Raw genomic sequence first — 25,691 nt, forward strand, 5'->3', positions numbered from 1 at the left:
AATGTGATTAATTTTTTCGTGTCGTGACTAAAACAATGGAATTTGAATCTATATACTGTGGCCCAAGGCTAACTGATTGTGGTGAAATAGCAGCTGTCATCTGTAATGGGTTGCAAATAACTCTGGCAAACTGAATGACATTGTTGTGAGTTTTGCTGCCTATCTGTAAACAGTTTTGTTAACTCAAGATTTTTCTCCTGCTATAGAAGTTTAATAGAGCAAAACTAGTTTAATAGAGCAACACCTATTCAAGTATTCTGGCCCTGTTGTGAGCAAAACAAGTCTTTTTTTCTTTTTTCTTTTTCTTTTTTAAATTTTTTTTCCTTTAATTACTCTGCTCAAGAAACACAACCTTGAGTTGTTTCAGTATTTAATCACTCGTAAAAGTCATTTACATGGAAATCAGGAACACCAGAACTGAGGGTCAGGGCCAAAAGCTGAGGGTTCAAATTCAAAGAGGGGAGGCAAGCAGCAGCCTCCTCCCCCTGAAACACCATGGTGGGACTGTGCAGTGGGGGCTATGTCACCATGATAGTGAATAAATGAGCAAAAGTAACTTGGTTTAAAATAAAATAAAATAAAATAAATTTATTTTCCCTGAGTAAAACAGCTGCAGGGATGTAATGCCACCAGGCTGTGCATCCACTTGTAGGACTGGGGTAGCTGCAGGCTTCCAAATCTGTAGGAGCTGTTGCTTCTTGATGGAGTTTGCTGGGGAAAAAAATAAAATACTTTTTATAGCAGACAAATTGAGCCTGGCCTTTGGACTGTTCCTGCTCCCCGTGCGTCTTGCTGAAGGCAGCACATGCATCATCCTGTCTTTGTTTCGCAGGGTGACTAACAGCTGCTTAGCAAGAGCACTGCATGGATTCAGCCTTGAGATCACTGAGGGAAAGAGGCATCGAGGGCTTTTGCTCGTGCTTTGAAGGGCCCAAGGCCTGTTGGTTTGAAGGGCTCTCCGGATGAAAGCGCGTGTAAGGTGTTCTTGCACTGTACTCAGGGAAGCGGATGGTCTATATGTGTAAGTGACGTGCTTTTGGAGACAAAAGCCATGTATTTTTTTGGCCTTGCTCCTCCTAATGATGATTAATTCCATGAAATCTGCTCAGGCACCTTCTGTTCACAACACAGGTCCTCCAGGAAGTATTTTTTACCAGGTTTTGGAAAAATTATTATGGATGTCATGAGCTTCCTCCCTCGGAGATGATCCCTGTCGTTTTGTCCCTTGCTCAGGATGCCAGACTGTTCTGGCAACTTTGTTTTTCCTTAGATTACCCATGATAAACTTCAGCAGAAAAAACTGCTTGATACATGCATGTGAGAGGCCTTGCTCTTGTTCACCATGTGCTATGACCCACGATGAGGCCACACCTCGAGCACTGTGTTCAGCTTTGGGCCCTCACTACAAGAAGGACATTGAGGCCCTGGAGCATGCCAAGAGCAGGGCTACGAAGCTGGTGAAGGGCCTGGACCACAAGTCCTGTGAGGAGCGGCTGAGGGAACTGGGGTTGTTTAGTCTGGAGAAGAGGAGGCCCAAGGCCATGAAGACCTTACCGTACTTCATGATTGCCTTAAAGGAGGCTATAGCAAGGTGGGGATGGGGCTCGTCTCTCAGAAATCTGCCTCGACGGCTGCTAAGTGCCACCAGTTCCAGTGATGCCACACTGGCCTCAGCCTCTCAGCAGCGCTTTTGGTGCCTCTAACTGGATCTCCTTTGCTGTAGCACAAAGTCCTTTCTCCACGTCTGATCCCCACAGAAAATGGAGGGAGCTTCTTCCTTCCCTTTTGCAGTCATTTTTTTAACTGATTGGAAGATTGTTTGTCCTCTGCCTTTCCTGAAAGCACTTTTTTAGTCCATAGACTGATGAAAGTTGAAGTCCCCTGCTCTACGAGCATTAAGCAACCCTGTGTTTCCCTGCAGATGCAGTTCTCTTGGCTTTCTGCTCATGACCAGCATTTTTCTCCCAGCCAAAGCCCTTCCAGGGGCTGTGAGCAGCCAGGGGATGGCTCGGCAGGTCACATAAATACCCTTTTCTGCCTTCAGGCTTGATTTGCTCTATCTGTAATTGTGTAATGCTGTTCACACAAAGGCAGTTCTTTCTCCCTCCATGCCAGTCTCCCTGCAGTCCTGGGAATCCAGGCATGACCCCTCATCCTGTGATGGAGCTCATGGCAGCTGCCCACCCCCAGAGAACTGACATGTACCCAGGTGGTGAAATACTACACCGGATTTTTTTATTTTTTTCTGGGGGTTTCCTGCTTTTGTTCTTTTAATTCATTTTCTGAGATAGCACATTTGAATGAATTCACATGAATTTATGAATATAAACATCCAGTGCTGCATTGGAAGCCTATCAGCGGGTACTTGCAGTGCTCTCTTCAACAGAGTTTAATACAGGGCATCAAAGTTCACGTTTGTTCAGTATCCTTCGGCAAGTAGTCACAGTCATGTGGCCATAGGATTAGAGGATTTTTTTCTTTATGAATTTTTGTCATTCCTTAAAACATAACTCATTTTTACCACACATTGGTTTACATCAGTCTTGACTTTTTCCCAATACTGTCTCGTACTTTAAATGCTACAGCAATCTGACTGATCTCTGGTACTTTTGGGGGGAGAGGTGGGCCAGCCCCAGTGCTAATTTTGTGTCATCGTTAGCAGCATTGCCTGAAAATGTCCTGAGGGATGGAAGTGCACAGTGGTGCTGAGCAGGGTGCTGCTGAGCCTGCTCAGACCGTGTGGTTAGTCACACCAGTACGGGGGACCCAAGTGACTGGCTTAGCAGCAGTGAATCCATCCATAACAAGATTTCCTGGAGAAATTTGCAAAACATACAAGATAAATATTTGTCAAACACCAGTGCTTTGGAGAACCGAGATACAGAATTTCCAAAGTCATTAAGTCTAAAACTTATACAACTTTACTTTTCACTTACCCCTGAGATAAGTGACTTTCTTCCCAGTCATGTTTGCTGGGAGGTGTTGGGTCCCATTTCCCTGCATGTGGAGGGGCAATCCACCTCTCAATGCTCATCCTGAATATATTAACCCAGCTGAGCTCCTTGCCAAAAGGCACCACCACGCTGCGGGGAGCTAAACATCACGGTGCTGCTGCACCGAAGGGCATTGCTGGAATATGTTGAGGCGTTACCTTTCACCATGTTATCTTGGTTTATTCCCTCCTTGCTTGGCAGGAGCCGGACTTTCCCAGCCTGGCCTTGCAGAGGCTGGCCTGTGACAAGCCACAGCCTGATGGCCACCCTGGCTGCTGGCTCTGGTGCCCGGGACAGAGAGGACTGAAGGCATTGCTTTTCACCCCAAACCAGAAACAAACAGTATTACAAAAGAGCTCCCAAACAAAAATATTTGTCACTACCCACACAGGGCTGTGAGTGTGCCAGATCTCTGCCTGAAATGCTGCGTGATATCCTGAGAAGCTAAACCTGGACAGAGATTGTGTCTTCTGATGCTTTTGAGGAAGACTTTTTCACCTTGGGCACATACAGGGCTGGAGCGAGCTGTGTCTCCCGGGGCAGGGAATGCAGCTGCCTACTGGGGTGAGGAGAGAACTGATGGGGAAAACACAGGGCAACCACAAACAGAGGGAGTGAGCAGGGTAACAACTGAGCTCCTTGGCATTTTCATACAAGAGCAATGTATTTCGTAATAAAAGCTCCAGGAGGCCTTTCTTCTGTTTTATTGGAATGTGAAATATGGTCCTAATGAAAAAGGGATGCTTTGCAGAACAGGGCTAGATAGCAGCAGCTTATTTCAGAAAGCGTAGACCAGACCGAGCATCCTCCTGCCTGGATATCACCCCCTGTCCACCCAGCAGCTCCCGTTCCTTTTGCATGGCTCTTGGGGACAGGGCAGAACCAAACCAAACCAAACCATGGGCTCACCCAGGTTTAGCCTTTGGCAGGTTTAATGCATGCAGGAAGCAGGCTGTGCTCCTGCGGCTTGCTCATCAGAAGTGTCCCAGGAAAGGCAGTGACAAAGTGCAGGTCACAGTGCCTGGCTTTCCTCTGAGACTTCAGGGTTGCAACTTGCCTTTATTAGAAAACAAGAGATGAGTTCCTGAGCTAATCCCAGGGCCAGCAGCTGGCTTCTGAGAAATGCAATAGCTTTGTGGAAAGACCTCCAGTAAAAAAAGAAGGTTGAAAATCTTGTGTACACCCAATGCCCTTGAGAACGTTTCTGTGCCCCAGCTGTCTTGACCCAGAGGTGCTTGGACCAGAGAGGCACACAGGACAGAGGGAAATTTCTGATGGACAAATCATCTCTAGATGTCCTCTGCAAAGGGCTTTCTTCCCTGGCTCTCTCCTGCCAGGAAGATTTTCTCTGAAGCTATGGACAGATGACACTTGTCAACAGAAGGGCTCTGCATATCTTCCAGGATATGATATATCACTTCTACAAATGATGTACCAGTTCTCCTCCTCCATAGCAAAAACAGAGTCCCAAAGCTGAGGATTTGCAGGAATCATCATGAGCTATGTAAAAAAAATGATGAAGGGCAGAAACTTCCTCCCAGGACTTCCTGCCTCAGACCCACAATTAATACCCAATTTTCAAAGCCATCTTTAGAAAAACACCTCATCTTTCCTGCAAAGTTAGCAAGTCTGCCTTGTACTATTATTATTATTTTTTTTCTTTCAAGGGATGATTGCAATTAAAGGTGCACTCTGAATCTCTTACCCTCTTACCCATCAGAGCACACTCTTGGCTTGTTACCAGGCCTGCTGCTCGCATGGGCTGAAGTTGATTCAGGTGAAAACAGGAGCAAGGGGAAAGAAAGAGGTTCAGCACTGGTGATCTAATCTCCCAGTGTCTGCAGCAGACAAATTAGTGCTCAAGGCTATGCCCTGTCCACATTTATCACATTAATTGATAGATCGTAAACATGTCTCCGTACAGAGTCTTGGATTAAGTCCTGCAGAAGGCAACCTAAAGGACAAATTGGATTAAATGAAATCAGATTTGTATGGCTGTAGGCTTCTGGCTGTTTCTTTCATTCTACCCTGCAGACACTGCGTGTAATGCTTTGAGTCCTTCGCAGAATAAATCGGTGTCGGTGCACCCTGTTCAGAGGGGTGATGCTGGTCCATGCCAGGAAGGATCCTGTCTGTAGCACTGTTCCTGTCCACCTCACGTAAAGTTCATACCGCAGTCAGATTGTACCAGATTTGATAAAATACATTTGAACCTGCAAGAAAACAGGCTAAGGACAGGGTGGCCCTTTTTACCCCGGGGCAAGGAGGACTCACAGCCTTGCTCCACATAGCATGTCTGATCCGGACATGTTTGCCCACACAGGGAGGGAGTGATGGCATGAATGTGTCTTGGGTCCAACACAAGATTTGCAGTGAGGAGAATCTGCTGAAACACCACGGGGCCCATCCTGGAGCTCAGTGCTCCACGCACTGCGTGTCTCAGCCCTCGGGGCCTGGTCACCCTCTAAGGCTGTGCTCCTCGGGCAGGCTGAGGTGTGTGGTGTCAGGTCACAACGTCACCCACCTCACGTCACGCCAGCGTGGGCAGCTTGTTCACAGGGCAGGATGTAAGGTTTGGGTGCTACCACATTCCTGCCCGAGCCCTGCTCCTGGGTTGCTCAGGGACACTAATTACGAAGGAGGCTGCTGCTCTCATGCTGCTGTGTAATTAGGCGTCACGCAGGCCAAGCCTTAATATAGCCCGGCGTGAACTCCTTTTGGTTCTCTCCTCTTCTCCAAAAAGAGACCCAAAATTGGACCAGACAAGTCTCCTAACAGTAATATCCGTATATTGAGTGTGGGGTGGACAGTGCTGCCCTTGCAGGAGGTCAGGTTCTTGGAGCATCCATGTCCTTTGGTTTCTGAACCCAGGGCACTTTTCCCACAGCGGTTCAAACATTGCGTTTGCAGAGCAAGGAGGGATAGCAGCTTCAGGATCATGCTGAAGACGCAGCATAGGAGAAGGGAGGATGCTAGCTGCTGTGCTGTCCGTGTTTCAGAAGCAGCTGATGACTGCCGACACGTCGATTTCATCGAAGAGTGTGTTTTCACCCCTGCTGTCAGGGCACTCAGGCGCGCGGTGAAAGCTCTGCCGAAAAATCGCCGCTCTCCTGGTGTACCCCAGGCCCCGCAGCATGAGGATGGCCAAGATGTGCTCCTTCCTGCAGAAACCAAGCAAAGACTCTCAGCCCTGAGGACAAAGCCACCTCAGAGTCCAGTGACCACCGTGCCATGGCAAAGCGCCAGGGAGGTGTCCCCTCGCCCTGCTGGGGGACCAAGTAAGGTGCCACCAGGACCCTCAGGATGAGGTCTGCATCCTCTGGTGCTCAGGGGAATTTCCTCCTCTGTCTCCTCCCACACGTGACGTCTTTTGAAAGCATTCCCAGGAGGCTGCAGACCTTTTATTTAATCATTATTTTGAGTTAAGCAATAGAAGTGCTAATATTTAGGAAGCTGACAAGCATTAATTAGATTACAGCTAGGAAAGTGAGTCTGGAAACATACCCTGTTCCAGTAAGCTCAGTACACACGGAATCAGAAACCTTTTCAAGAGCTCAGGGGAAGAATTAACAAAGGCACAAACAGGAAGGTCAGGCTGGTTCTGCCCAGTTTTCCAAATTTAATTGTTACAAATATAATTGCTCAATAACGGAAAGCCAGGAAATAAATCAACCAAGAGGACGAGCCTTAAAACCTGTCATGGCTCTAAAGCTAATGATGAAAAAGTACCACAAATCACAAGCCTGTAAATGGCTTTTCCACCAGGAAAGTTATTTTCAAATAGCTAATTCTGACCAGCCCTCATTTACCTTCCCATCCTTCCCAGAACAGGCACTGCCTCCTCCATCAGCATACTCGGGCCACCAGCATTAAGGCATCTGTAGAACAGGTGTGCTCACCAAGGAAATTACTTGGTTTCTATTTCAAGTCCTCTCCCTGAATATCCCCACTCAGATAAGCTCAAGGCATACCTGATCCATTCAGGTTGAATCTATCTGTGAAAAATGTTGACCCTCAGTTTTGGGGAGAGTGAAATAAATGTAATGTCTTTTTTTTTTTTTTTTTTTTTTTTTTTTTTTTTTTTTTCTGAATATTTGAGGGTCCACTTCAGTGTTTTGAGCAATCTGTTAAATTTATGGTTTAAAATGATTGCGTAAACATTATCCATCAGGAATGGCGTAACCCAGTACAAGCACTTTGGCTCTTTTTCTGAAATGACTCTGTTGAAATGGATTTTCTTTCTAGCTATAATAATCCTTCTCAATGGCTGCTAAAAGAGCTGTGGAAGAGGAGGTAACTTCTGATATGCCGCTGCCCATCCATGCACAGTGCTAGTGAGTTTGTTATCTTTTCCAGAAGTATTACATTTTGCAGATGCTGCTTTGGAACAGCAAATGGAAAGTACAAAAGAAAGAATTTGCAGTTTATTCCAAAAGTTAGTGGTTGCGTTGAGCCCTTTTCAGGACCTGCAGATGAACTGTGTCAATGTCTAGATCACTTGGAGGTCTGGGAACAGGAGACAAACCATTTGCAGCAAATTGGCGAGCTGCACAAATGCTGCCAAAAGCAACCTGGAGATTTTAGAGTGCAGCAAAATTCATTTGGGATGGTAAAATGAAAAGGTGCTGAGGGAACTTGTGTGTATTATAAGATCTATCAGACGGGAAAAAAGAGAAGGGATACAGCCACCAGAAAGAAAAATAACATGTGACTCTCCCTTTTGCTGGCAGCTTGGTTTCTAATTAGTTCTACAGCAGGAGAGAGATGCTGAGGAGCTTGGCCGAGGTACGGGGTGAGCAGCCACTATTTGGGATGGAGCCCGGCTCTTGGCTGCTGCATGCAGCTCTGGCTGCCACCATTTCTCCTACCTGATGTCTGGGTAATCCTGGCTCAGTTCCTTGACGTGCTCCTTGATCCTGTCTTTTTTCTTCTCCCCAATGATATTGGCGATGTGATGTAAGGCAGGAAGGAGCCAGTCGGAGTCAGAGCCCTGTAAGTAAGGAGATGCAAGGGGACATGGGTGAGAACGCCTTTGTCACCACTGAGAGGGACCTACCTTGGCCAGGAAACCACCCCAGTGGGATTTAACAGCCCCAGACACTTGACTTTCTGCAAAACCCAATAAATTCAACTTTGGCTTCCCCAAAAATCCCAGCCTGATGTTGCCTAGCCACAAACCTTGCAAAGAGCCACAAACTTCTCCCCATCACTCTCCTGTATGCAGGCTGTGCTGCAATGGACTCTCACTGGTGTCACCCCAACGAGCTACCCAAGTGGCACCCCATGGCCAAGGGAACACGAACAAGGTGCCACAGAATGAGTCTGGTCCCACAGCACAAGGACCAGCCTGTGCAAAGCTTTGAGATCTGTGAGCTAAGCTCAGAGTCACCTCCAGGATGGAAGTCCACAGTGCTGACCTGCAGCGACCACCTTGTTTGCTCTGGTTTAAGCTCTTTTACATTTCGTGGGGCTTGCCCTCCATGAGAGCTTGATGTCTTGGTGTCTTGGTTGCCTGGGGGCAAGCAGGGACATGGTGCCTCTGAGAAAGGGGCAGGCAGAGGATGCCAGGAGAGAGCTGACGTACCTGGTCAATGAACACTTTATTAAGGATTTTGGCTTCCTGGCTCATCCTTTCGCTAACTTGCTGCCGTGTCTCCCTGTTCATCTTCCTCCTGGGCTTGATCACCTGCACAATGTATTCCCTCACCACGTACTTATGAACATGACGTAGAAGCTCCTGTTTAAAGAAAACCAAACCTCATGGTTTTTTTTTCCGTGGTTTCTGTGCAAGGTCATGGCAATGAGAGAGGGCAGGGGAACCTTCGGGTCTTTCAGCAGCAGCTGAGGGGATACAGAAGATGCTCACAGCCCTGCCCTTGGCTGAAAGCTAAGGCAGTGCCCATGGGAATGCCATGAAAATACTCTTCACTACAAAAGAGTATGATTACGTGTTGGTAATTTGGCTCCTCTGTAGCAATGAGAGATATTTTGGATGGTTTTAAAAGTAGTTTTGGATGATGCTTGTAGATTTTAAATGTAGAGCTGTTGTTACATCCATTTCACAACCACATAGATGTGAAAGGAACATATGAAGACATATAAGCCATGGAGTTACAGTGCTCAGTGCTAATATTCACCAATGTTTTTTGTTCCTCTTTAAAAAAATCAGTTCCCATATTTAAACCATAGAAAGGAAAGATATTGCACATTCTCACATGAACGTTGATCGCCAAAATGCCCCGTATCAGCAGTTCCCACAGCTCTAAGCAGCCCCTGCTGCTGGGAAGAAGGCTGCAGGTTGGACCACAGCCTGCAAGAGAAATCAGGACCCCCCCAGCATCACTGTGCCCGGTGTGGGATGAGCCAGTACCTGCCCCAGGGGCTGCCTTGTGTGCTGCAGGTGCTTGGAGAACTGCGAGACCGCTGCAGCCAGTGAGTCCGGCTTTTCCGTTGCCAAAATCCAGTCCTTGGTCAGGATTTTCTTGAGGAGTGGCTGAAAGAAAACATCAGCTTGCTGACGTTACCAGGAATATTCAGATTAGCTGATGTACGATGATGCCCTTGCCCCAGAGTTAACGTGCCTCCACAGTGAGCCACGGCTGCTAGGGGCTTCTGGTGGCATCCGGAAAGTCCCCAGTGGGCCAAGTTCAAAATACCCCTTCCCTGGCATATCCCCTTTGTACTTTTCTCCACTTAGCTCTCAGGATCTCTGTCTTCAGACCTCCTGCTGGCACTCTCCTTCCCAATTATTTCCCAACTCGTGCCCTCCTGCTGTGCTCCCAGCCTGCTGAAAGGCTGCTCAGAAGTGCCCTGGCACTCTCCGTTCTCACAGCAGCTCTCTTGCTCAATGTCTTGGCTTGTCCCCTTTCTTGCCTGTCCCTAGGGCTCCGACATAAACCCTGCAGTCACTGGAAAGTCCCCTTGGCCAGACAGGCTTATCTGCAGTCAGAGGATGGCTCTTGATGTGTGACTGCCTTGGTTTCTGAAAGTTATGCTTGGTGTTTCAGAAAGTGAATTAAGATGAGTGGGAAGTGGTGGCACTAAAGGCTTAATTTCCCCAATCTCTCTTGTTATTCCAGCTAGAGCCAGCAGACCCCTGGCTAGCTGAGAGCAGAAAGCCCCATCTACAGCACCCGACAGGCACAAACTGCATCGCAGCACCTTGCATTTTAGGCCTTTTAACACGAGTTAGCCCAGAGCAGCAGAAACCAGAGCTCCATCATCTTGACAGTGAAAGAATTATCTTTTTCTTCACCATGGAAACTGACTGGAAAAATCACCCCAGCCAGAAAATAGCCTGGCCTGTCTGAAGAGGCCGTGATAGAGCTTATAGGCAGAGGTTGATAACAGAGCATGATAACAAATCTGAAGTCCTGACAAATCCAGATGTCTTGATAGAAGGAAAGATGCCCCATTGGTGTTGCCCAGCTGACTTCCCCGGTGCTCTACTATGGGTGAAGTTCCCACTCTGCTTTGCCCCAAAAGCTGAAAGCCACTGAACACCCTTTTCTTTTGGTTGCTCTTGTACTGAACAAATATATATGGTCATAATGAAAAGCTCCCAGGGTACTGGAAGGGTTACTCTGGATAAAGCAGGATTTGTACAAGTCAGGCATGACACATTTTGGAGAGACCCTAGCATCGTTTGCTGCACAATGAGGTCCAGTTGGACAGACAAGGAAAGGGCAAAGGCCCTCAGCTTCCGCACATACTCCTTATGTAGGGGGAATAGTGGGGCTGAGATCCTCTTACCTGTGTTTTTGTTCTCAATTTATTTAGAAACATGTTTCTGAAGTTCTTTGTCAGAGAAGCCAAGATCTTTTGCAGTTCCTCAGTGTTGACTTTAAACACTGTTTCCAAGCCTGACCTAAAGAGAATGAGAAACGCCAGGGCTTCAGTGTTAAAGTATAACCCATTACAACCCATTACATTGCCTTAAGCCTTTTAATCAGATCAGCATCTTCGGCATTTTTTTGTAACTTTCGTAACTCCTGCACTTCCTCTTGGAAACACTTAATGGGTCAGAATAATGTATCTTTTTGCACAATCTGAAAATTAATCACAAATGGGGAACTGTACTTGAAAATCACCTGTTTCCTCATCAGATGAAAGTCATTCAAACATGCTGAGCCATCGCTCGGGCCTTTTCCCTTTCACTTGAGCAACACTTCTGATAAATGATCTCCAGCTACCTGAGCAAGCACCAAGGGTCCTGGTGGCAGAGCGGCCGAGCTCCCCGTGCGGGGCCAGGCTGACTCAGCCCATGCCGTGACTGCAGGGGCTGGGACGGGGAATTACGGGGGGCGAAACCTGTGGAGGTTTTGAGGGAAAGCGTGTCGTTCTGGGAGGTTTCATGGTGTCTAATGAGGAAGAAGGCACAAGTTCTGAGAGGTAAATGAGATCTGCAGTGATATGCGTTGGCTCTAGGTTCACGGTGAGGCCCTGCCTTTCTCATCACTTTACATCGTTGCCCTGCTGTAACACGGTCCATGGGAACTGAGGCGGCCCTGACAAACTGCTCACGATCCTCTGCATTGGGTCCTTCCATGCAGGAGTTTGCATGGAAAACCAGCCAAACTGAGGGGATGGGAGCCCCCTTCTCTGAGGACCCAGAGGCTGAGCATTTGTGCCCCGGTTCCTGCTGTGCTGGGGCACACACGGCCCAGGCTGGAGCTTGTGTTTCCAGGGGTCCTTCCCGGTGCCACTTCCACTAATGCTTTTTCATGAAGCTTTGGGTTTTGAGAAACAGATATAGAAGAGCTTTATCGGGAAACCCCTACCCTGTATCACCTTTCCTGAGGAAAAGGAAAAGCTGATGATGAGAGAGCATTTCACCGGGAAGCACCACGCAGATGAGGGATGTTCAGACACTCAAATCTGTTCCCACCCTGCAGAGAAATGGCCTGGCCCTCTCCCAGCTGAAAAGCTGACTACAAAAAAAATTAACAGCAAACCCCTCTCCCCAGGGTGGTGCTCAGCTCTGTCACTGAAGCTGTGCTGGTGCTGAGCCCCTGAATTTTATATCCTCCCTACAACCTGGTGTCTCCTCACCCGCACTGCCCCTGATGCAGGCATGAAGCCAGCCCGTCACCTGCCGGCCCCGGACACCACATCTCCCATCCCATCCCATCCCATCCCATCCCATCCCATCCCATCCCATCCCATCCCAGGGGCCGGGGGAGGCAGGGCTGGAGGCTGGGCGCCGCCTGGAGCCGGCCGGCCGTACTGCGGGCAGCCGGGGGGCTCCTCCAGCCTCAGGGTGCCTTGCTGGGGCTAAGCTGCTAAACTCAAGAATATAAAAAAAATCAAACCCAATCTGTCCCCCCGACATCCTCCTCTGAGGATAAAATGCTGAAACTGAGCCGAACAGGCAAGCATCGGGAATCCCTGCTCTGCCTCCACGCCCGAAGGAGCTGTGCCTGCATCTCTTAGGGAACATCCCCCCCGTGAGGTGAAGCAAGGGCGAGAGGCGCTGCACCCTGTGCTGATGGGGCCGGACAGCCAGGCCATAAAGCTGCGGCACCCCGAGGCTGACACAGGGGCTCTGCCCTGCTCTTAGCCAAGATGTGGGCACGTCCCCCTGATCCGCCTGCACCCCTGCTGTAGCTCCAGCTCATCCCTACGGTACCCCAAGGACACCCTTTTCTGCTGACCCCATCCCCTGGGGGCATCGCTTGGTCCTTCATCGCCCTATGATGCCCTGGCTACATGATGGGGGGACGGAGGACTTACACCAGGTGGTGGAAGCTGTTGGTGTAGGCAGCGAAGTAGGGCACGAACACGGGGCTGTCGTGGGCTGCATTCCACTCCATGAACTCCTCCCCGAACCTGCAGGAGACACACAAGGGATGTTATCCTCGGGGAACGGGGCTGAGCCAGGCGAGGAGTGCGTGTGCTGGGTGTGCACGGGCTGTCAGCACACGCTCCTTGCTGGCCCCATCTCTCTCCTCTGCGTATGCGGACATTTTTTGTTCGGTTGTCTTAACATGCGAGTGCAGGAGAGGGGAATACATAGCAGATAATTACTGGTTTGGGGTACGCTTGCCTGAATGTGTAAGCAGTGCAGATTTGGAGCGATTCCAAGGATCTCTGCACATGAGAGCTCCTGGGTGAAATTCCTGACTTTTCGTCACTCTGAGGGGATCTCTGCAGCTGGGATATGCAGGTCAATCTGCCTCATCCTTTCTCTGTCCTTTTTGGGGCTGTGTAAACTGTGCCCTCCTGAGCATCCTTTCCAACAGGAGCTGAACATGAACAAGGCAGCACGCCTGCATTGCCCCCCTTTAATCTCAGCACGCTGTGCTGGGGATCTGCTTTCTGCATCCCACAGCTGTTAGGGCTTTGGCAGCCGGTCCACAGCCAGGTGCCCACAACGTGCAGGGGGCTGGGGCAGGATTAGTGTGGGTTCACCATGGCTCCGTTTCTTTGGCAGTTCAATGCAACCTGCTCGGAGCAACCTTAGCACTTGCTGCTTGCATTTGTTTAAGGAAAAGCTTCGGTTTTAGTGACCCTTTCATCTGGGAGCCTTTGCTGCCCCAGCTTGCACTTTACATCAATTTTGTTAAAAAGAAAAAAAAAAATAAAGAAAAGGAAAGGAACGTCAGTAAGCACTGCGTTTCTTCTAAAAAAGCAGGCAGACTTCAAAGCCAAACAGCTGGTTTGAACTGCCCTGCTCAGTCAAGGTACCAGAGACAAGTTGAGATGGCTGGGCAATGAGGGTTTAAAAGGGGAAGCCTTGCCTTTAGCATATTTTGAAAACTTGCCATGCCCCAGGTTCATGATTGAAGCAGGCAGCGCTTGGTCTCCCCCACACGCGCTCTGGCAAAGCGTCTATTAGCAAACTACCCACTCAGCGCCTGCCGGAGGTGTGAAACTCCAAAGGTTAATGCAGAATTATTTTTAGGCTCGCTTGGAGTTGATTCATGCTGAACGTCCTTTCTTCTCCGCTCCGGTGAGCGGCTGCAGCCCTCCCCAAAACACCCAGTCTCTACCCCATAGCTGTGCCAAGGGGATGGTGTGGCTTCATCTGCCAGACAAAACCTTCCCTGGGAGCATCCCCAGGGCCATAACTTGGGGATTACACTCATGTCCAATGTGGCAAGGGTCCTGGGTAGGTGGGACCATGCTCCCTTTCCAGGCTGAAGCTCTGGCCTCAGATTTTGGGACTCACAAGAGTCCCATCTTGGTCTGTTTATGACTCCCCTCCCAGTTGTTTTGCAGCTTGCCCATTACTGGGCTTATTGTGATCTCTATTTCTCCTAGGAACGGGCCCATGCCTGCTCTGTGCCAGCATTTGGCCCAGTGCATGGACCTTTATTATTATTATTATTATTTTTTACCAATCTGGTACTCATTTGAAAGGAATGCACTGCCCAGAGAGGTGATGACCTTGGTATGAATTCGTGCAATTCTGCCAGGCACAGCTCCAGTGTTTTTGCTTTCAGGCTTTTGCTGATGGCTCCAGAAATCTTCATGTGCTCCCCAATGATCTAGAAAAGGGCAAGAAGAAGTTCCAATGAATGGCACAGGCACGGAAGGGACATCCCTTGCAAGGATCTCGTGCAGCTTTGATTAATAAAAATGTTAACAGCCAGCCTAAGAGAGGGGAAAGCAGCCGACTTGGTGCCAGGCGGTTTTCATTATCCCTTGGTAGTTTCAAAAATAATAATCCATAATGGGCCGAGAGGCACAAACTTTTTTGTGTGCGGGCTGCAGCTCCCCAGTGCCGCCTGGATCCTTTTGGGGGGGTTGCAGCAGGGACCAAACCCCAGCACAGCACCCAGGGGAGCCAGGCTGTGCCCGCTCGCTGCTCCAGCTCTTCCTAATCCCCCTTGAAACAGCTCTCCTGCCTCTCTGGAGCTGGGCTGTGGCCCTGCTCGGGTGCTTTCTGAGCATTTTTCTCCCTCTGACCCAGCTCCGAGCTGCCTTCCTGGTGACCTAACAGCGTGCATCAGTCTGCTGTGGAAATGAGTCACGGCAACAGGCAAAAGTCTTTCATTTTCTTGCTGGCTTTCGTTCTTTCTCTTTCACTCTCTGTCTTTATTTTAAGGTATTATTTAATTGAAATGACTCAACCCTTTGAAAAGCAAGGAGAATGAATCCCAGCCCCTCCTGGATTTATTACCCCGTGGTCCCTAACGCTAGCAGGAGCTTTTGTTTTTTCGTGCTGTTTAAATTGGAGTGGCTGTCACTGCCTACAGCCCCTGCACGGCTGCCGCGGCCCCGGGACAAAGTCGCCCTTTCAGTGCAGGGGCTTTTCTACCAACCCTTTTCTTTCCACCTTCCTTTGCCCCCTCTTTTCTTCTTCCCAATCAAAGAGGTTTAAGAACTTTCAAATCAGCTGCCTATTATGCTGCTGACACAATTGACAGCGGGTTTAATTTGCAGCTAGGAGGCAAGCCGTAGAGCTAGGAGCTGTAATAAGCGGCGTTTTGGGCTGCAATGCATTCTGCGGGCGCGTGACTCGCACACGTTACAGCAGGAGGCAGTGCTGGGGGGCACTGGCTCTGTTCCCCGGGAGCCTCAGCACACCCAGAGCCCTGTCCGAGCTCGCCAAGTACCGTTTGTATGTCGAAGGAGAGCGAGGAGTGGTACAGGTTGTCCTCCACCTCTGGGTGAACCTCCTTCTCCCACTTCTCCGTCACCTCCAGTGTCAGGATGTTTCCGAAATAGCTCTTGATTTTCCCCTAAGTGTTAAACGTAGGAAGAAAGCATGCAGCTCAGGAGATAAAGCCAAGCATGGGTGAAGCAGCCAGTGGGGATGTGGGGATGGGCAGAGCCGAGGGCTCACAGGACCCCGTCCCCCACCAGGGCAGTGGTGACGGAGGGGACCGACATGGTGCAAGGCTGTCCCGAGCCTGTGCTCATCCAGGGCTTCTCCCTCCCTCTTTCCCCCCATGCCTGCTTTTGCAGGAGGCAAATGAGGGCCCCCAGCACCTTTTCTCATCCAAAGCTGTAAGTGCAGAGCTGGCATAATGACGTTGTGCTTAACTGGCACACGTGAGATGCACATGTGCAGGGCAAAAAGATAAGTGGAGTCAAAGGTCTTGCTCCAGATCCTGTCAATCTGCTCTGGAAAAACAGGGAAGAAAAACCCCGGGCACGGGGTACTTCCAAACTGAGGGGCAACAGCTCCCCTGGCAGGGAAATGCGTGCTATCCCTCCGCAGGAAAGATATGTGATCCTCCAGATCATTTACTTAGGGCAGTGGTATTTTCTTGGCCAAACACAGACTGCCTGCCATAGCTGCAGCTCAGTCAGCTGTTTTACTGCTCGTTGCAAAGTCCTCCTCCAGCATGTGCTGTGCACAAGGTCAGGACAAACGATCAGCCCGGTCCTTTCTGGCTACACAGTGCTTTTTTAAGTGGTCAGCCCTGGCTGATAACTCGGTGCTGTTGCTGCTGAAATGAAACAGTCCTTGCCAGCACCGTGGAACAATATTGATCTAATTTATCTGGGTACCTTGAGCTCACCTGGAGAAATTTCTGGAATGAAAACCATTTCAGGAATGGTTTGCAAGAAAATGTCTGAGCCCACCAAGAAGCTTCTGAGAAGGTGCTGGACATCTCCTGGTGGCAAGGTGCCCAGAGTTGCCTGTAGCACCCCTTGTGGTTCAGCAGTGCTGGGGGAGCTCACAGGCTGTAAAAGCAGCAGCTAGCATTCATTTATCTCTGGCTTTGCAATGATTTTTATCTGATGAAGCACAACCATGAACTTGCATTGTGGGTCTGGTACCGTCACATTGGACCTGCGTGCCTGCCATCATCCAGGCTCTGCCCTAACATTTAGGTGGCCTGCTTTGGTCCTAGCATTGGTCTCAAGGACTTTTTCTGCTTTTGATTAAAGGTTTCTCTGTGTGGTGCTGCCAGGACACAACATACACGGTCCTCCTGAGAGGCCCGTGAGGACAAGGTCTCAAACCTTACCTTCACAGAGGTGATGTAGTCATTTTTCAGCCTGTCCCAGTCCGCCGGTGTGAGCAGCAGGGACAGGTTTTCTGTCTTAACTTCTGGTTTGAGATCAGGGTGACCAAGAAAGAGTTCACTGGAAAGATTAAATGAACAAATGACGCTGCCTCAGAGCGTGAGTAAACCGATGGAATATTCATGGGGCATGAGCTGCGTAATTATTAAGCCGTGAGAAATATACTTAGAGCTTAAATTGTGATGCTTGTTTTCAAGCTTTAACAAGAAAATCTTTCCTCACCGTTCAAAATCCTAATTATTCAAAATCAAAATGATCTAAGGTTCCAGCCCACCTTAGAAATCATGAGACTTCTGAGTTGTTTGGACACGAACAGTGCTATGAGAATTTACTTTTTTTAAAATAAACAACATGAAGCTGATTCATTTGACTATGAGCTTGTGCAGTGCCTTTCGGGGTGATTCCTGCAGCAGTGTGCTGTGTGCTGTGGCTGATGTCCCCGGGGTCCCATCACAGCAGACACCAGCCCATCGTTTTTCCCCCTGTGTGACCCAAACCAAGGGGAGATGGCAGAGCAGGGCTGGTGGCAAAGGGCAGCCTCTGGAAAGCCCTCACATGCCCGGGACGTGGGCAATCTCAGCATCACGTGTCCTCCCTGTAAGGTGGTGGTGGGTGGACATTGAGCTCTGGTTTCTGAGTGCAAAGTGTGCCCAGCTGGCACGTGGCTCGGCCGCTTGCTTTCATCTTGTTTGGCGTCAGCAGGGCCAGCTGATGAGCAGGAGGCAGTGCCTGCCTTCCTGCCTGCATGGCAAGGAGCCTGCTACGAGCCCCTATAGCCAAAAGTGCTGCCCCTGCAACCTGCCAGTGGGCCACAGAGGCTTTGCGTCTATCGCTGTGATGAATGTGGGGAGAAAGAAGGAATTCAATTAATGTGGGGCATAAATTGCAAGAAGTCAGCTGGTTAGCAAAAAAAAGAGAGCTGCAAAGGCAGTGCCCTATACACTGCCTGCTCACTTGCCTGACCACCAAAAAGGGTTCCCATAGCCTTTTTTTTTTTTTCCATTTGTTTGAATTGTAACAATAACGGGCTTGGGCCAGGCAATTTATCCTGTTTTGGGATGGGCCCCGAAAGAGGATGGTGTTCTTTTAGCATGAGAAACTGAAATGGAAGCCATCCAACACAGCAAGGTGATTGCAAGCAGTACCCAAAACTGCTGCAAGCTCTCAACAAGCCTTTTCACAGCAAGACGGAAAAATAGGATGAGGGCACTTTTCTGGGGTGCAGAACCTGGCTGCTGATGCTCTTTTCTTCCCCCCACTCCTGCAGGGGTTGTTCCCATAGTGATCCTGCCATAGTGCTGCTCAGCCAGTGCCCTGCTGCTGAAGGGGTCACACATCATAAATGGGGTTTTAGGAGCAAATAACATGACTTTGCTCCGACATGGCTGCACTTAGGAAGTTATTAACAGACTTGTCTCCTGTGGATGGTGCCTCTCTCTCCTCCTCCCCACCACGCTGTGTGTTCCTGTTGGGTTTTACTCAGTGACTCTTTGAGGCTGGGGTGATGGGCTGAGATCTGTGCCAGTGAGCAACTGAGGGCATGCAATGCCATGACCTTTTGTGGGTACCTGTCCTAGATATCTCCTCCGGCTTTAAAAGGAGGCAGTGCCCAACAGCACAGCTTTTACTGCTCTTGTAAAGTATTCCTGCCTTTATCCCACAAATCCAGGGTGCCATAAGGATGGTGTTTGATGTCTACGCAGCTTCTGGAATAGTTTAGTCACCACTGAAGTACAGAGACCTTTAAGAGGTCCCAAAATCATGGACCTCCCATTCAAATAGCAGACACATCTGAGCCACGGCCTTTGTTTGAATGTATCTAATTCCCCACACTGATATCTTGGCACCTCCTCAAGATGAACATGACCCCTGAGCACAGGGGTGAAGTGGATTGCTTCCAAATGCATCACGCTTTTAATTAAACAGGAAGAAGGCAGAGCTCCCCCACAGGTCCCTCCCTGTGCCTGGAAAAGTCACTGAGCAGCTGCTGGACGTGGCAAAACATTACCAGAAAGGGAGGAGGTTTTTCAGAGCTGCAAGGGGGAGCTTCCTGCTCAGTGAGAGCAGCGAACTGGAGAGGGAGGGGGGAGCAGGGAAACTGAGCTCTGCGAAAAGCAGCGAGCATTTTATCCACAAACCTTTGTCCCCGTCTTTGGTAGATCAGTTATCTGCTTCTACTGTATAAGCGATTATCTCTCTGCTTGCTCGGGGAACTGAAAGCAGCTACGTGGGTTTGAAGCAGCTCCGCTGCCCTGCTGCTCTCCGGGGAGGTGACGGCAGCAGCTTACCTGCGGTAGGTGTTGGCCACCCAGTCCAGCAAGGAGTAAAGCTCATTGAACTCCAGCACCCGCTGGGAGAGATCCTGCAAGTGCGAGGCGATGGCCTTGTGGAAAGCCTCCACGTAGATGTCACACACCTGGTACTCCTCTGGGTAGCACTTTTTTACCGACAGCTTGATCTTCAGCAAGTCTTCACTCAGGTGTTTCTGGAGGAAACACAAGTGGATGTCAAGCCAGGAACTCTCTTCTTCCTTCGAGGCCAGGGGTACCCTCAGGACTCTCTTTCTGGCGCTCTCGTTGATAGCTTCCCTCCACTCCTCCCTCCACCTTCTGGGGGAGCCGAGCAAGTCCGACCCCGGAGCACTGCCCGCGTTGGGGTGCGCGGCCTCCTCACGGGCAATTAGAGTCACCAGCGAGGACAACGTGGCCTCCTCGACGGTGGGATGCTCCAGTGTTCCCACCACGATGGACTGGATCATGTCCTTGATGGAGTTGTAAAGCAAATCCACGTCCTTGGTTTTCCTCACAAACTCCTGGGGGTTGTCCTTGTATTTGTCCGCATCCCGCTCAGCTATCGTCTCGTCTTCCATGTACTTGATGCTTGCAAATGCTTCCAGAAGTTTCTGCTTCTGAATGAGTTCGTTTATCTCCATTACTGCAGAAAGAAGGGGGAAAGGGGTCAGGAAAGGCAGGTGTTAGGTGATGGGCAGGTGACTAGCAGGACGGGATATCCCATAGGACTGCTCTGGGTAACCAGATCCCAGTGGTGCATGTGGGGCTGCTCCCTCCTTGAGAGGAAAGAATCACTTCACAGAGACTGCACAGTCAGGGCCATATCTCTAAAACACTGTTTTCAGACACGGGAAATGCCAAAAAAATGGATCATAGCCCTGCAGGAGAACCCCAAGCAGTGGCTAACAAGGCTGCACAGGGGGCACTGTGATCTCGGGTTGTGTAAGACCGCCTCGGGCTCTGCCCCTCTGCTGATTTGGAGCCAAAGTGGGACTGGCAGCGGGGACAGTTCTTGATATGACCTCCCAGTAATGCTGCTAGCAGAGGCACCCTTGTTTCCCAGCATATCAAGGCCCTGTCGTGGGGGAAGCTCCTGATATTTTGGGAATATCCCAGTTAAGATCTAACCTTGGGCTAACCCCGGGCTCCCCTCCTGTCCTGATTTTGTGTCTCCCACAATATTTAGGTTTTCCTGAGAGACATCCCCGACTGACATCATGGCTAAACTGCCTCCTGCATTTCTGAGAGCTGAGCGAAATGCTAACACATCCTGCAGAGCTTGTCGCTCGTGATTTGCATTGCGAGGACTCCCTGAGACACAGGGACTGAGGTAACAAGCCAGAGACCGGCCCATCTGCGGCTCACTGCCTTTTCCAGACTGTGCATTACACAGCAGACAGCTTCTGAGAGATGCCCCTTACCCTTTCCAGACATTTAGATATTCTATCAATACCTGTGGTCTTCAGCCACTCAAAAAAAAGCGGGATCAGAGGGCCAGAAGCCACAATCTCAGCTCTGTGGTTTTTGAAACCTGCAATAACCCTCTGAGCAGAGAGGGAGAAGGGTCACTGGGATGCTGCCCAGGCACATCCTTGCCTGGAGTAGCAGTGAGCATGGCATAAAGGGGCTGTGGGAGGGCCTGGAAAGAAGGAAGAGGGAGAGGTGGGAACAGAAAAGCAGTCTGTGCCCTAGGAAGCCCGAGGAGTGGCAGCAATGCAGCTCCAGGGGAGCCAGCAGGAGGAGATGAGAAACAGCAGAGTACACCTGGTATGTGGAGATCGCCCTCCTGGAGAGGTGCAGGGGGAACCTGGCCAGGGATAGGCCTCCTCCGCCTCCCACCAGCAGCATTTGTTTCCCTGGAGGTGAGCACTGCTGTCCCTGGCTGCCTGGGGAGGCTGTGTGCATTGAGAGGGGCACCCCAACATGTGGGTTTGTCCTCCTGCAGCTCAGGTCTCACCTGGCTTTTCCACATCTCTTTGGCTTTTGGAAGCTGCCACCAGTGCTGGCTGGTGTTGGCTGAGGCTGGAGGAAAAACATCAAATACTGTTTCCCCCAAAGTGCCTGAGGGCTTTTGGGTTTTCCATTTATTTTTCAAAACCTTGACGGAGCAAGAGCCACGACCTATCTGCCAGCAATGCAAGGGGTGCTGGCCGTGGGCTGGGGAGACCCAAGAGCACTGCTGAGAGGCCTTGGGAAGCCCACACCACCTCCAACATCGTAACAGGTGCTCTGCACAGGAGATCCCACTGAGATATTGGACACAAGGCAAATTTTAGAGAGGAGGAGGGAAAGGCTGTTATTTAGGCATGTGTGGCCACTGCTTTTGCTGTGCACTCATATAAAGTGAGATGGAGAAACTGAAGAGCACTCACAGAAGAGATGAAGGACTGGCTCTTAATCCATGATTTATGCTCCAGGGCTTTTCTACACACAGATTTTACACCAAATGCACCAAATAACCTGCACAGTGTGGAGCTATCTGCATGAAGACAGAACATGCCGAATAACCCAACTGCTGCCTACAGTACATGGAGCTTTGAGTGCCTGTATGGAGCTCCAGCAGCTTCTGGACTCAGAAGGAAGGAAGATTGTGCCAATTAACTTAGTCTCTTCTATATAAATTAATATAAAACCTGTGTTTGCACAAGTTCTTGCAGAGAGAGACTAGAGGAATACATTTTGTTCTGTTTATCAAAGTGAGAAAACACCATTTAATCACCATCTAGGATAATTATTCAGGGAGGTGATGTTGGGTGCTAAATGGATCTTTAATTTAGCAATACAAGATCAGCCAGCTGGTAATTGGAGGAAGACAATTGAAAGGCAATTAACCATTATGCAGCTTAATGGTGCACATGGTGGAGTCTCCATCACTTGCCATATTTATCTCAGGATGGGATGCGCTTCTGACAGAGCTGCTCCAGTCCAGGCTAATCATGAGTTATTGGGCACAGGACGGGTCTTATTTGTGCAATTCCTCAACTTGTGGATTGCAGGACTTGAAAAGGGTTTTAGCTGGGTAACATTTCCTGTAACACCTCCTCTGTGACCCTTTGGGAACAGACTGGCGCAGCTTATGGCATGGGCTCAGATCCAGCTCACCAGCCTCACAGTGTATCAGAGCATAGCAGTAAATAACTCCATAGCACTGCAGAGCACGCTATAGCAGTGAGACAGCTTCAGTCCTTCTTGCTGATACCCATGGCATCTGATGTAGCGGGACAAGAATTTATTTCTAGAAATTTAAGCTGAGGAAAGGTCAAACTACGTTGACCCACCTCAGTCCATCTCCTGGAAGTGCTGTTGTATTTCTGCCTTGGAAATGTGGAAGAGAACAGTGCAAAAGATAAAAGTCATTGCAGTCTATCCACACTTGGGGAATTAAAATTTGACCAAGACCTCTCTATATAATGCTGACAAAATGTGTAAGAGAAACCAGCCTGGGGAAAACAAACCAAGCACATACTTGCAGCACCACAGTTGTGAGAATAGATGGAAAGTCAGCATAAGGGAGCAAAAACCTCTGTGGAAGTCCCCTTGCAAGGCTGTAAGATTGAGAACCAAGGTGGAGGTGCCAGCCCAGACCATATCCAAACCACCTTTTTCCCCACCACGGAGGAAGGAGCCTTTCCTCCCAGCCCCAAATGGACTAACCAACAATAACACTTGTTTCTGAATTGCTCTGCATTCAGCAAGAGTGAAAAAAACTGGGGTCTGCGAATGTGGCTGACTCACTGCATTTCTCATTGCCAGCCACATGTGCCTCTCATCCAAATATTTTATTTTAGGACTTTACTTAATGGGACTATTTATCAAAGCCTTGTAGAAACCAATCGAGTGCAGGCTGGGGATCATCAGTCTGAGAGCTGCCGAGCAGAAATTATCCAAAAGTGCAACACAGGCAACAGTGTAGGAAGAGCCCACACTGTGCTTGTAGATGCTGTCAGACAAGCAGTTCCCAAACCGTGCTCGGCAGATTGGTGACTGATATGTGTGGTGTGTGCTATGGCCACTGACACATGAACCACTGGGTCGGTGCACTGATCCTACAAAGGTGGTTGGTAAGGTTATCACAGCACAGTGCAGGCTGCAGGTGACCTGCCCCGATGAGTTTGTGCAAGGGGAAATGGTTATCCCTACCCCATAATGGGGTACCTCTTTCTTTAGCATCTCTGTAGAGCCCAAGGCTTGCAAAGTGTTAGTTGCTTGAAGGTTATATATATTTTGCTTCTTACCTGAAAGAGGCTTTCCTTCAATGGGCTCCGTTTCTATTGTATCAACAACCTCCTCCAAATCATTAGGGACCGTGGTTTTGTTCTCTTCATTGCTCTTGGAGGACAGAAAAGAAAGTCTTTTTTTCCTCAAAGTGCCAGTGCCTTCCTGTTCTTTCTCTTTCTTCAGGCTTCGCTTGGATTTCCGGATGCTTAGCATTGTTTTAAGACCTCTTTCAAGGAGTCCTATGTTCTCGCCATGCAAAGTCGGGCTGTCCAGTTCTGAAGCGACCTCCATCTCCTTCCCTTCACTCTTTGTTGGAGAGGCTGGTTCTGAGGCCACTGTTGTTGGACTCAGTTTCATTTTTATACTCATCTTGTCTTTCAACAGCAGGTTTTCCAAAAAGGTCGACAGTAGTCCCTGAAATAAACAAAACCACAGGGTGAGATGAGAGGATCCTTGTGGCCTTGCAGTGTTTCCAAAGCTGGTCCTGGACTGGAAAATCTGGTCCGTACCTAATCCAAGGACAGAGAAAGCGGTTCTAGCCTGTCACCACCAAAACAGCCTTTCTACCTACATGGTGCACATGCTGGCCTGCACGTAGCCCTGCAAGGCTCCAGCTAACTCCTTAGGTCAGGCACGTGGCAGCTATTCCTCCAGCACCAAGAAATCACTGAATGCCAAGGATGAAATCTGCCGGGCACACCATTTCAGCTGGTAACAAGGCATGTTCTCACTTCCCTTTCTCCAGGTGGATTTCCAGCCCTGTAGTCTTTACAGGAATTACCTGAGGGTAATTCCCACTTTCTGACGTGGATGGAGCGAGTGTGGGCTGTGCCACTGCCCCTGCCCTGCTGCAGCCCCAGGTGGCTGCTGCTGGGGGTGCCCAGGGGAAGGGGGCTGAGCAGATCTCTCCTCTCTGCTCCTGCCCCTTCCATCCCAACCACCGCAAGCTGGCCTCCCCAGATTGTCATGGTTACAGCACGGCAGGCTTTATGATGCCCTAAAGGTTCACATCACTCATCTGCCTCATGTGGTGCTGAGGCTGGGTGTCTCAACCGAGCTCCTGCTTGAGCTGAGGGGGGTGATGTGGGGTGCTGTGCCTCCAGGAGCCCAGGGCATCCAGATCTCAGCAGCAATACCCCTGCCAGTGCTCCCGGGCAGCAGTGGCACCCCTGCACTTGCTTGGCTCCCACCCTGCAGCACAGAGACCAGCTCCTCTCTGCCTGCTGAGGGCTGCCTGGAAAGGGGCGGTGGGAGAGGCTGTGCCCTCCTTTCCATCCCCATCTGCCACCAGGTCACTGCCAGCACGGCCAGGCCACGGGGACGTTGTGCACTGCAGGTCTGAGGATGGTAAAAGCCACTTTCTCCCAGAGCAGACTCAGGCAATCAGTTTAAATCATTAGAAGCAGCTATTCTTTGAGGTCACCCTGGCCTGTCTCAGGTCTGTCAAGCTCACAGGAGCCAGAGATTGAAATACGATTACAGAGAACAGACCTGCTGGGACTCTGAAAATACTTCTCAGCCCTCCCTGATCCTAGCCTGGCCAGATTTCCTCTCCCTCGTGCGCAATTATTGCCCAGGTTATGAGCTGCAAGGTCTGCATCTTCCCGTGGGTGGGCTGAGCTCCTGGCACAGTGGGGCTCAGACCCTGCCTTGATCTTTTTTCGGAGGAAATATTTGGTCAGGGGAAGGGAAGAAGAGAAGGAGGGGGTGTACCCCGTTCCCGGGGGTTCAGCGGGAAGGGAACAATTCCTGGCTCACACCCCGCATCATGGTGGAAGGGGCAGGGAGACAGGGCAGCAGGACCTGGAGCAAACCCGCGGGCAGGGGAAGGGAAGGAAACACACCCCGGCACCGATCCTCTCCGCTGGGATAACCTGGATGTGGTCCACGGGACTGGCGAGCAGCTCTGCGCAGGGGACGTGGGGCTGGCTGTCAGGGCGAGCTCATCTGCCTCCATCCGCCTGCGTGGCCGGTGGGCTCGCTGCGGGCACGGCGCCTCTCTCCATCGGGCTCTGCCCTCTGCAGAAGGGCTCCTGCGGGTGGTAGGGGGTCCCGGCCCTTCCTGCCCAGCACCTCCGTCAGCTTCACCTGCCTGCTTCCAGGGAGAGCCTCGGGCTTTCACTCTTTCACTTTCATTAGATAGGAATTAAAAAGAAAAGAAGGTAAAAATTCTCCAGGGTTAATATTTACCCAAGGGGTGGGGATG

At 50.0% G+C, this 25,691-nt stretch overlaps 1 protein-coding gene across 3 annotated transcripts; it reads right to left on the minus strand.

Annotated features, from left to right (window-relative positions):
- Positions 1–335: 335 nt before the first annotated feature.
- On the minus strand, positions 336–25,691 carry EXOC3L4 (exocyst complex component 3 like 4). Of its 3 annotated transcripts, none has more exons than XM_082760453.1 (12): positions 25,330–25,691; positions 23,503–23,899; positions 19,265–19,910; positions 16,919–17,036; positions 15,554–15,679; positions 14,382–14,482; positions 12,726–12,821; positions 10,746–10,860; positions 9,364–9,486; positions 8,578–8,730; positions 7,862–7,983; positions 336–6,154 (listed from the first exon to the last, which is right to left on the minus strand). In XM_082760453.1, the coding sequence occupies exons 2-12, from the start codon at positions 23,852–23,854 to the stop codon at positions 5,989–5,991; spliced, it is 2,118 nt and encodes a 705-aa protein (XP_082616579.1). In that variant the 5' UTR covers positions 23,855–23,899; positions 25,330–25,691; the 3' UTR covers positions 336–5,988. The 3 variants fall into 3 exon arrangements, with proteins under 3 accessions (XP_082616579.1, XP_082616581.1, XP_082616580.1); XM_082760455.1 differs by lacking the exon at positions 25,330–25,691 and adding an exon at positions 24,057–24,291; XM_082760454.1 differs by lacking the exon at positions 25,330–25,691 and adding an exon at positions 23,995–24,291.

This window comes from Aythya marila (genome assembly GCF_965140915.1).
Source record: "Aythya marila genome assembly, chromosome: 5".
Classification (NCBI taxonomy): Eukaryota; Metazoa; Chordata; class Aves; order Anseriformes; family Anatidae; genus Aythya; species Aythya marila.